The 12,189-nt window shown below is 40.7% G+C and overlaps 1 protein-coding gene across 4 annotated transcripts; it reads left to right on the top strand.

Annotated features, from left to right (window-relative positions):
* The first annotated feature begins 2,173 nt into the window (after positions 1-2,173).
* Positions 2,174-10,204, top strand: LOC111195200 (C-type lectin domain family 10 member A). 4 transcript variants are annotated; one of them, XM_049472447.1, is made up of 7 exons: positions 2,174-2,396; positions 4,978-5,055; positions 5,622-5,943; positions 6,112-6,251; positions 7,720-7,865; positions 7,944-8,050; positions 9,738-10,204. In XM_049472447.1, the coding sequence occupies exons 1-7, from the start codon at positions 2,303-2,305 to the stop codon at positions 9,916-9,918; spliced, it is 1,068 nt and encodes a 355-aa protein (XP_049328404.1). In that variant the 5' UTR covers positions 2,174-2,302; the 3' UTR covers positions 9,919-10,204. The 4 variants fall into 4 exon arrangements, with proteins under 4 accessions (XP_049328404.1, XP_049328403.1, XP_049328402.1 ...); XM_049472446.1 differs by having other exon boundaries at positions 2,176-2,396; positions 5,622-5,775; positions 5,902-6,251; XM_049472445.1 differs by having other exon boundaries at positions 2,183-2,396; positions 5,622-5,901; positions 5,944-6,251.
* Positions 10,205-12,189: the final 1,985 nt, after the last annotated feature.

Here is a 12,189-nt window from a genome sequence, read left to right as displayed (position 1 = left end):
CAACTGCCTTCCAAGGAGCTCTGTTCAAAAGTATAATACACTACAAACCAATCAAGACATGACAAGACAATTGAGCAAAGAGAGCGCTGGTCGCTCCTGGGAAGGTTCACCAGTGTTCCATGTTTTCTCCAATAGTGAATCACTGTGGTTCTCTGGAGTGGCAAAGCTTTAGAAATGGCTTTGTAACCTTTTCCAGACTCATAGATCTGTAAAAGCCTTTAACCCACTTATTTAGAACTAATCTGTGTAAATATCTCCGTGCAGGAGGTTCATAAGGGGATTTTCAGAGTTGAACTTCCCTTATATTCTTTATTACAGCAACACAAAGCTTCCCCTAATCCTCTTACATCATATGACTTCACCAACCTCAAGACAGAAAACCGGCCTGTTAGTGTTTTAGTTTTAGTAGTTGAGTTTAAACTTTTTCTACTAGGTACCTTTCTTATTCCTTCAATTTATGTATTTATTTTGTAAATGTAAATGTAAAACTATTTAATTATAATTAAATTTAATTATTTTGATGAATTTATTATCTCTGTGTTTCTTTTTATAATATTTTATAAAAAAAAAAAAACAACATTTTTTTAGAGGACTGACACCACAAAAATAAATATAATTTAACCTAATGCTGACATTTCTTAAAAAAAAAAAATCTTAAAATCTGAAATGCATCCAACAGTATTCTTAGGGAAAATATATATATATATATATATATAGTTTAAGCATTTAAAATATTAATGAGGTTTTTAGTTCCACCACAAACAAAATCCAAAAATGGATGGAGTCTCTCACGATGACAGTATGAGAATGATGTTACTCATATTGGTTGTTACATAAATACAATGTGTGAGAATCATTATCGCTTTTTGGATTTTTTTTTGGTTACAATTTAGAAAAAAGTATTTAAAAAAGTATCATTTGGGATGGATGGATGGATGGATGGATCCATCTACTGTCATTTTCAGTGTAGTCATCGCCCTGATGTTTCCTCTGTAAGATGTGATTGCCATTAATAGTCTGTGACTGGTTGGTTGTGCAATCTTTGGGAGAAGTTTTGCTCAAGACAAGACAAGACAAGACAAGCATATTGACCATACTTGACCTGAAAAAGAACATCATAATGAACGTTGTGTGGTAGTTTTAAAAAACCTTCTAGATGACCGTCAGTCCATTTTAGACAAATACCAGACCAATTTGGCATGAAATTGCCCAATCTGGCAACATAGCAAGCCACTTAATGCTGTAATTTCACATATACCTTGAAAGTGCACGGATAGTTTATAAAAAAAAAAACAAGAAGAGACAACTGACAAGCACTAACGAATAGGTAGGAGAATATCCAGCCATCAGTTTGTGATCTCAAGGTCAAGTGTACTTGGGTTCTGCAGCAGGACAATGACCCAAAGCACAAAAACAAAACGTCCAGCTCTGAATGGGTTACAAAAATTAAAATAATGAAGGTTTTGTGACTGAGATGCTGTAGATTATCTTAAACAGGACGACATTCATGCTGGGAAAAGGTTCCAGTGTATCTGAATTAAAACAATTCTGCAAAGAGGACTCATTGCCAGATTGTTTGGACAGCAAAGTTTTAACACTTGGTAGTTTTGTCTACTTGTCAAAGCACATCATCGGGAAAAAAACATGGAACAGTGGAGAACCCTCCCAGGAATGACTAGCCTACTGAAATTACTTCAAAAGGGCATGGGTGACTCATCCAGAAGGTCTCAAAAAACCTTCTAGATGACCGTCAATCCATTTTAGACAAATACCAGACCAATTTGGCATTGAATTGCCCCATCTGGCAACATAGCAAGCCACTTGATGCTGTTAGTTTCACATATACCTTGAAAGTGCACAAGATGAGACAACTGACAAGCACTAACGAATAGGTAGGAAAATGAAACAAATACAAATTGTAAAATTAATTTAGTGGAAATGCATGAATTTCTTTAAGTGACTCGCTCTGGTGTTGATGTATGTTAAAGATGAGGTAGTGTGCAAATTCACTCATGTTTTCACTCATGTTTTAAACGAGGTTTTAGACGAGGATTTATTTCAGTCACAGCCTCTGTGGTTCCATGTTTCCACATCTATGATGAATAAATGCGCTTCCTGACTGTGGTCACTGCTGATGAAAGTGTGTTTGACCGTCATTTTCCATCACCTCCTCATTGCCCAATTCCTCTCAGTTCCTCATTTTCAGCTCATGTGAGTCAGTCTTATGCCCTGGAGGATGATAAACACGGTCATAGCTCCCAGGCTGTTGAGTTTCAGAGCTTCGTGACTGTGGATTTTGGACATGGCTGTTCAAAATGAAGCTCTTCCTCAATACCTGAATGTGGAGAGACCGTCCAAATCCACTCATTCGAGTGCGAGACAAGATTGGGACAGAGGTAAGATCACAATATATACTATATAGTAGCTTGCAAAGGATTTATAACCCTTGAACCTTTTTACACATTTGCTCATCCTTCTTTGCAAAAAAGCTCAAACTCAGCCAGGTTAGACTGAGAGCGTCTGTCTGTGAACAGCAGTTTTCATGTCTTGCCACAAAAGTCTCAATGGGATTTAGGTCTTTAGGACTTTAACTGAACCACTCTAATGCATGAATATTTAGCTCTTTGAGCTAAACCATTCCACTGTAGCTCTGGCTGTATGTTTAGGGTCATTGTCTTGCTGGAAGGTGAATCTCCTTCCCAGTTTAAAGTCTGTTGCAGCCTCCAACAGGTTTTCTTACAGGATTGCCCTGTATTTAGCTCCATCCACGTTTCCATTAACTCCGACCAGCTTCCCATGACGCATGTGATGCTGCCACCACCATGTTTTACAGTGGGGATGATGTGTTCAGGATGATGAGCAGTGTTACTTTTTTGCCACATGTAGTGCTTTGCATTTGGGCCAAAAAGTTCAACTTTGGTCTCATCTGACCACACCACCTTCTGGCTTGTGGCCAAACTGCAAACAGCAGCTCCTATGTATTTCTTTAAGCAGTGGTTTTCTTCATGCCACTCTTAAGATTCTTCTTGCCAGATTTGTGGAGTGCACAGCTTATAGTTGTCCTCTGGACAAATTCTCTCACCTAAGCTGTGGATTTGTGCAGCTCCTCCAGAGTGACCGTGGGCCTCTTGGCTGCTTCTCTGACCAGTGCTCTTCGTTGCTTGATCTGTCTTGGTAGGTTTGCAGTTGTATAGAATACTTTTTACATTTTTGGATGATGGATTGAACAGTGCTCCTTGGGATGATCAAAGCTAGGGATATGTTTTTTTATAACCTAACCCTGTTAAATTTTTTTCACAACTATATCTCTGACCTGCCTGGGGAATTATTTTGTCTTCATGGTGCTGTGTGTTCACTAGTGTTGTCTAACAGACCAGAACATTTAATCCCACCACACTTAATTCTGACACATTTTACCCCCCCAGTCACATTCAGCCCTGCCACACTCAACCCCTGCAATTTTATCCCGCCGCACTCAACACTGCCACAGTTGACCCCGTCACAGTTGACCCCGCCACACTCTGCCCAGCCACATTTAATTCTATCACATTTAATGCTCACACTCAACCCCAACACATTCAATCCCTGCCACACACTATTACATTTAACTCTCTCAGACTCAACCACAACACAGTCAACTCTGTCACACATAAACTTATCACACTCAACTCTGATACACTCAACTCTGACACATTTAACCCCGCCACATTTAACCCTGTCACACTCAATCCTGCCACATTTAACCCTGTCACACTCAATCCTGCCACATTTGACCCCATCACACTCAATCCTGCCAGATTTGACCCCATCACACTCAGTCCTGCCACATCTGACCCCATCACACTCAATCCTGCCACATTTGACCCCATCACACTCAATCCTGCCACATTTGACCCCATCACACTCAATCCTGCCAGATTTGACCCCATCACACTCAACCCTGCCAGATTTGACCCCATCACACTCAACCCTGACAGATTTGACCCCATCACACTCAACCCCGTCACACTCAACCCCAGCACATTTGACCCCGTCACACTCAACCCCGCCACATTTGACCCGTCACACTCAACCCCGCCACATTTAACCCCGTCACACTCAACCCTGCCACATTTGACCCCATCAGACACAACCCAGCCATATTTGACCCCGCCACATCTGACCACGTCACACTCAACCCTGCCACATTTGACCCTGTTACACTCAACCCCGCCACATTTGACACCGTCACACTCAACCCCGCCACATTTGACCCCGTCACACTCAACTCCGTCACACTCAAACCTAGCACATTTAACCCCGTTACACTCAATCCTGCCACATTTGACCCCATCACACTCAACCCCACCACATTTGACACAGTCACACTCAACCCCGACACATTTGACACCGTCACACTCAACCCCGACACATTTGACCCCGTCACACTCGACCCATTTACACTCAATCCCGGCACGTTTGACCCAGTCACACTCAACCCCGCCACATTTGTCCCCATCACACTCGACCCCTTTACACTCAACCCCGCCACATTTGACCCTGTTACATTTGACCCCAACACAAACGACGCCGACACTTTTGACGACATACTGAACCTCACCACATTCAGTTCTATCACAATCAACCATGTCACACTTAATGCTAGGTGTGGGCTAGATAGAGGGGCATAAAGCCCCCGAGCATTGAGCTGTGGAGCACCTTTGGGATGAATTGGGGAATTGGGGATGAGTTGATGACCTGGTGATCATCCAACATCCTATATGACCTCCTCCAAAATCTAGTAGAAGCCGTCTGCATATTATAGACAGTTACTCCAACAAAAGCAGGAATAACTCATTTTAATACATTTCATTTCAGAAGGAACAGTGAAAAAGCAGATGTACCAAGACGTTTTTGTAAATATAGTGGATGTGTATTGAAAAGCAAACATTTATTACTTTAAATCTACAGAAAGTATTTCCTGTTTGTGTGTTTCAGCACTCAGGCTGGCTGGAGTGTGTGTTGGTGTGATGTGTATTCTTCAGGGGACTCTCAATATCGTCCTGAGACTGTACTGTAAGTTATCTTTAGCTTCAGAGTCAGTAAAATGTGTGTGTTTTTAAATTAAGAACAATGGCTGTGTCCCAATTGTGTACAACTTGCTAATACTATAAAGATATAGAGTGTTATGTGAATTTTGTGCCTCGATCTTGTAAATTATCTTGTAATTCAGAGGATCCATTGATGTTCAGGAGATAAATGTACACAGATTAAAGTAAATATGGTTCTGAACATTATTTGAAAACCCGATTCATTCTGCCCATCCAGAAATTCAGCTCAGACACAGAACACCAAATATGGGCATATGCTCTGCATATATACAGCTCTGCAAAAGAGACCACTTCAGTTTCTGAATCAGTTTCTCTGATTTTGCTATTTATAGGTTTATGTTTGAGTTTTAAGAGTTCAGAAATCAACATTTGGTGGAATAACCCTGGTTGGTTTTTAATCACAGTTTTCATGCATCTTGCCATCATGTTCTCCTCCTCCACCAGTCTTACACACTGCTTTTGGATAACGTTATGCTCTCTACACTCCTGGTGCAGAAATAAAAGTAAAGTAAAGTGTTCTTAAATTTTCAGTTACGTTTCAGGAAAACACAGCCTTGTTACACACTGTCTGCAACAACCAGTCTGTAGACGGAAACCAGCATCAGACCGATGGAACGATGGAGAGAAACCAGTTACAGATCAGGTACAACAACCTGGCAGAGGAGAGAAACCAGCTACAGGCCAGGTTCAACACACTGACCAGTCAGAACGATCAGCTACAGGCCAGGTTCAACACACTGACCAGTCAGAACGATCAGCTACAGGCCAGGTTCAACACACTGACCAGTCAGAACGATCAGCTACAGGCCAGGTTCAACACACTGACCAGACAGAACGATCAGCTACAGGCCAGGTTCAACACACTGACCAGTCAGAACGATCAGCTACAGGCCAGGTTCAACACACTGACCAGTCAGAACGATCAGCTACAGGCCAGGTTCAACACACTGACCAGTCAGAACGATCAGCTACAGGCCAGGTTCAACACACTGACCAGTCAGAACGATCAGCTACAGGCCAGGTTCAACACACTGACCAGTGAGAATCAGCAGTTAAAGACCAACTACTACAACCTGCAAAGGGATAAAGACCAGTTGCAGACCAGCTGCACCAATCAAGCAAACGAGAAGAGTGGACTCCAGAAGAAGCTTGCTGACCTGGGTTAGCGATTGTAGCTTCCGTTGTGTTTTTCATTCAATTTTCTTTTTGACATTCAAAGATTATTACGAGACAAAAGATCAAAAGAAGTTCAGCTTTGTTGACCAGATACAAAGTTCAGAAGATTCAGCACCTTCGGTATGAACCCACCCATTTTTTTCTTGCGAGCAAAATAATATAATAATAATGATAATGATGCTAAATGCTAAATTCACTATCGGATTTGGGTTTTATCTGTGCGGACTGTACTTTTATAGTTAGAGGAGTAACCAACATAAAAAAAAAAACAGAAAGCTGTAAGTCTATGGGTGAAAAAAACACCAGAGAGAAGATGAGCCAAATCAGAGCCAGTACTAGGGGTGTGCCATATCGTATCGTACACGATAATATCGGCAACATTTTGGAATATCGTGATATCGATATTATACCCTAAAAATATCGTGCCTTATAACCCACCCCTATAATTATCACTTCAGGGTACTACTTTTTTTTATACAGTTTTTGGCTAAAGAAAAATTCACACTGTTCTCATTTCCCATTATATCTACTAGAGACTAGAGATTATATCTGTCCAGTATCATTTATTTGACTTTAATCCTGGATATATGGAGATATTTTGAGTTATTATTATTATTAGTATCATGACATTCTGGATCATTAACTTCTATTACAAATCTGATCAAATTCTCTCAGGTAGTGGTGTGACATAAACATATGCAATAATAAAAATCAAATTTTCATTTTGTTGCAGTAGTGTATTCTTGGAAAAAAAAAACATTAATTTATATCACCAAGAGTATCGTTCTCTCGAACAATACCATTAAATATCATGATATTATTTATTGGATATTATTGGAATGTCCTGAAGAAGAAAGTCGTCACTGGTGTACTAAATAACAGATGATGAACAGGTAGACCAAGGAAAAACACAGTGAAGTTGATGACAGAAATGTGCAGGAATGAAGGAATTACACTCTATTGTTTGCAAAAGATGTCATGAACAAATGTAGAGGTTTCACCAGAAGATAAAAAAACATTATTAAGGAGGTGAATAGGAAGACCAGGCTGGAATTGACCAGGATAGAAGTACAGAGACAAGCCTAAGGATGATTGTAGACTGATTATAGACTGATGACACAATGAACTTAGATGTCTACATAAAAAAATGGGCTTGAATTAAATTTGAAGTCTTAATCAATTCAATTGATCTGTTTCAATACTTCTGCTCACACTAAAGATGAGTGGGCTCAAACAGAAGGTGCTGAATCTTCTGAACTGTGTATCAGATCCAGATGTAAAAACCTGGAAATAAAAGCTGAAATGTTGATCTTTTGTCTCATATTCATCTTTTAATGTCAAACCCAAATGTTTTCAGTCTACAGCAGAAATAAAGGAATTGGCTTTACTGTTTCAAAATCAGTTTGTCAGTGTGGATTTCTGACTGATTAACATGTCCAATCAAAATGTCCAGATCGAAGCATTAACGTGCCGGGATGGATCTACTTCAGCTCCAGTACTTATCTTGTCTCTACTGAGAGGTTGAGCTGGCTTGGAGCAAAACAGTACTGTAGAGACAGAAGATCAGACCTGGTGATCATCAACGGCAGAGAGGAGCAGGTGAGAAAGAGAGAGAGAGAGAGAATCAATAAAGATAAATGAATCATGCTCATTTGTGTTTTCTGGTGTCTCCAAAAGGACTTTGTTGAAATGATCAGGAGAGGTGAGGAAGCCTGGATCGGCCTCAGTGACAGAGGCAAGGAGGGGGACTGGAAGTGGGTGGACGGCTCAGCACTGACCACTAGGTGAGAAATCTCGAAATGTGCAGTTTAATAAAGTTTGCCAGTAATAATGACAAATGACTGCTGACAGGGTTAAAGAGACTTTGTTCCATAACTTAATTACCTTTAGACCAGGGGTGTCCAAACTTTTTTTGTTGGGGGCCAGAAGGAGAAATATATTTGAAGTCACGGGCTACAGACTCTGTAATCAAACAAATAATGAAATATACCACTTTAAATAATACTTTTTCCTGATTACTTTCATTTACACACCATTTTACTTGATTTATTTTTAATTTATGATGTCTCTTAATATTAAACTCCTTAATTACAGCAACTTTTAGACTCTTTGGCCCGTTTTTCTGCGCTAGAAATGCGCACTCTCTCCGCTTTTTGACTCTTTGCCCAGTTTTTCTGCGCTAGAAAAGCGCACCCTCTCCGCTTTTAGACTCTTTGCCCCGTTTTTCTGCGCTAGAAATGGGCACCCTCTCCGCTTTTTGACTCTTTGCCCAGTTTTTCTGCGCTAGAAATGCGCACCCTCTCCGCTTTTAGACTCTTTGCCCCGTTTTTCTGCGCTAGAAATGCGCGCCCTCTCCGCTTTTTGACTCTTTGCCCAGTTTTTCTGCGCTAGAAATGCGCACCCTCTCCGCTTTTAGACTCTTTGGCCCATTTTTTTTTTGCGCTAGAAATGCGTGCCCTCCCCGCTTTTAGACTCTTTGGCCCGTTTTTCTGCGCTAGAAATGTGCACTCTCTCCGCTTTTAGACTCTTTGGCCCGTTTTTCTGCGCTAGAAATGCGCACCCTCTCCGCTTTTAGACTCTTTGGCCCGTTTTTCTGCGCTAGAAATGCGCACTCTCTCCGCTTTTAGACTCTTTGGCCCGTTTTTTTTTTGCGCTAGAAATGCACACCCTCCCTGCTTTTAGACTCTTTGGCCCGTTTTTCTGCGCTAGAAATGCGCGCCCTCCCCGCTTTTAGACTCTTTGGCCCGTTTTTCTGCGCTAGAAATGTGCACTCTCTCCGCTTTTAGACTCTTTGGCCCGTTTTTCTGCGCTAGAATGCGCATCCTCTCCGCTTTTAGACTCTTTGGCCCGTTTTTTTGCGCTAGAAATGCGCACCCTCTCCAACTCTTTGGCCCATTTCTGACACCTAGCGTTCAAACTTTGAATCTCACCTTATAAAAACCTGCTTAACTGCGGGCCAACTTTCATTCTATTTCTAACATACCTCGCGGGCCGCTCCAAAAAAGGAAACGGGCCGCAAATGTCCGGCGGGACGTAGTTTGGACACCCCTGCTTTAGACCATCCCGAGGACTGCATACACAGGTAAAGAGACTTTGTTTCATAACTTGGTACAGTCCTAAGAATTGCCAAAAGAGATAAAAAGAGACGTTGACCCCAACCTAAGTACCATGGGACAGTCCAAATGACTGCTGACAGGGTTAAAGAGACTTCATTCCATAATTTGAGTACCTTGAGATCGTTCCAAGGACTACATACAGAATTAAAAAGACCTCGGTCCCAAACTTCAGTACCTTGGGACAGTCCCAAGGACTGCTGTCAGAGATAGAAACTTTGGTCCAATTAGGGCAAAGTAATGAGTCAAGAGAGAGAGAGGGAAAAAGCCAATGGTTCTTTCTTTTCATTCTCAAGTGAAACGGGAAAAAAAGGGACAGAAATGGACAGAACGTTCTGATTCTCTGTTTGTGTTTCAGGTTCTGGAGTAGCATGGAACCCAATAATTATGAAGGAGGAGAGAGCTGTGTTACAACTGGCTATGCACCGACGGATGGGAGACCAGTGGTGGATGTAATAAACACATGGAACGACCAGGCATGCTCTAAAACTTTTCACATTATTTGTGAGAGGAAAATTCCAAGAGATCTTTTTAATTAGACTTAAGTTGGTTGTAAATGTGAGGTTTTTAAAACAGGGGGTTTCAGTGTCCTGTTTACCTTCTCAGTTATTAAAGTACTGTACGTGCTGAATCATGTATACATAGAGCACATATAGTGCTGTTTATATACCCACAATTTTCCCTTCTCTCAGTCTAGAGAACACAGTTCCACTGTTCCACAGCTCAATACTGGCCATGGAACCATTGGTTAACAAGCGATGTCTCTCTAAACGTGTACAACTGTAATGCATGACATGTTAAATAAAGAGCATGTATTGTTTAAAAGCTTTTACCCCAAGACTTGTCCAATTATTCTTTTTTTTTTTTTTACAATATATATTATAAAGGGACACAGTTGCAGACACCAGTAAAAAATAACAACAAATGTGTTTTTTAAGAAACAGCTCTGACTAAAAAGGAAATAAATAATTCAAACACACTTTACAAACTTAACAATTGAATTTTTATTTAATTTTTGACCATTTCATTGAATTTTTGCAGTGCAAATGTCTCTCAAGTCTCGTGACTCTGCAGTACAAAACAGTTCTTTTTTGAAGTGATACGTCAGAAACTCTTGGTATTTTAATCTCAGTGTCTTTTTTGAATTCGAGTCAGTTGGAATAGTTTTCTCAGCATCTTGAAGGAGTTCCTGGAGGTGCTGAACAATAGTTGCTGCTTTTCTTTCACGCTGTGAAGCTCCAGCTCATCCCAATTAAATCAACCTCAAATCACCATTTTAGTTCATCAGGTCTGGCCAAAAAAAGGTCACCCACTCTAATATTTCGTTGGACCACCTTTAGCTTAACTAGAACTGCGCACTCTCTCCGCTTTTAGACTCTGTGGCCTGTTTTTCTGTGCTACAATTGCGCACTCTCTCCACTTTTAGACTCTTTGGCCCGTTTTTCTGTGCTACAACTGAGCACTCTCGCCACTTTTAGACTCTTTGGCCCGTTTTTTTTTAGCTGCAACTGCGCACTCTCTCTGCTTTTAGACTCTTTGGCCCGGTTTTCTGCGCTACAATTGCGCACTCTCTCCACTTTTAGACTCTTTGGCCCGTTTTTCTGCGCTACAACTGAGCACTTTCGCCACCTTTAGACTCTTTGGCCCGTTTTTTTTAGCTGCAACTGCACACTCTCTCCGCTTTTAGACTCTTTCACCCGTTTTTTTGCGCTACAATTGCGCACTCTCTCCGCTTTTAGACTCTTTGGCCTGTTTTTCTGTGCTACAACTGAGCACTTTCCCCACTTTTAGACTCTTTGGCCCGTTTTTTTTAGCTGCAACTGCACACTCTCTCCGCTTTTAGACTCTTTGGCCTGTTTTTCTGCGCTACAATTGCGCACTCTCTCCGCTTTTAGACTCTTTGGCCCGTTTCTGACACCTAGCGTTCAAACTTTGAATCTCATATTATAAAAAAACCTGCTTAACAGCGGGCCAACTTTCATTCTATTTCTAAAATACCTCGCGGGCTGCTCCAAAAAAGGAAACCCCTGGTCTAGAATGAGGTTGATTCAAAATGAAAAATAGCAAATAACATTTTGATAGCCTAATTTGTTGCTTCATTTGAATTTCATAATATGGGCGCATTTCAAACATTTAGAATATCATTGAAAAGTTGCTTTATTTCAGTAATTCAGTTCAAAATGTGAAACCCATATATTATATAGACGTATTAAACACAGAGGGATTTATTTTAAGAGTTTATTTCTTTTATTGTTGATGATTATTATGGCTTACAGCCAATAAAAACCCAAAAATCTGTATCTCAGAAAATTAGAATATTACTATATAAGACCATTACACCATATAAGACTATTAGAACAGCAGTGTTGGTAGTGTGCCAAGTCCTGCTGGAAAATGAAATCCGCATCTCCATTAAAGTTGTCAGCAGAGGGAAGCATGAAGTGCTGTAAGATTTTCCGGGAAAACACTATTTATATACCTTATTTACAGCTTTAGCCTATAGCTAACAACACAGAAAAATAGAAAAATCAGAGTGCTGTGTGGACACCAGGTAGATAGCTGTCTAACTTTCTTATATCAACCAGCTTTTAAAGAGGAACTGCGTCTGTTAAATTTAAAAGCCCTCCACCCAAACATCCATACGTCTGCTCTACGTCCGATCAATAGAAGTAGCTGGAATGACCTTATTTTACATTGAAGAACATTTTTTTTGCTTTCTCCTGTAAAGTCATCATTTTGGAAACAATAAGCTCCTCTCACAGATCCACATAAATTGATTATTACAGGAAAAATCAGCCCAGTTCTTCACA

This window comes from Astyanax mexicanus, chromosome 25 (assembly GCF_023375975.1).
Source record: "Astyanax mexicanus isolate ESR-SI-001 chromosome 25, AstMex3_surface, whole genome shotgun sequence".
Lineage (NCBI taxonomy): Eukaryota > Metazoa > Chordata > Actinopteri > Characiformes > Acestrorhamphidae > Astyanax > Astyanax mexicanus.
Note: the sequence above shows the minus strand (reverse complement) of the source record. Positions and strands in the feature narration are given on the sequence as shown.

Coding starts and splice junctions, on each gene's coding strand:
- LOC111195200 (XM_022681770.2), top strand. CDS start 2,303: ATGGCTGTTCAAAATGAAGCTCTTCCTCAATACCTGAATGTGGAGAGA. Junction 2,397..4,977: donor GAGACAAGATTGGGACAGAG/GTAAGATCACAA, acceptor TGTGTGTTTCAG/CACTCAGGCTGGCTGGAGTG. Junction 8,051..9,737: donor GGCTCAGCACTGACCACTAG/GTGAGAAATCTC, acceptor TTTGTGTTTCAG/GTTCTGGAGTAGCATGGAAC.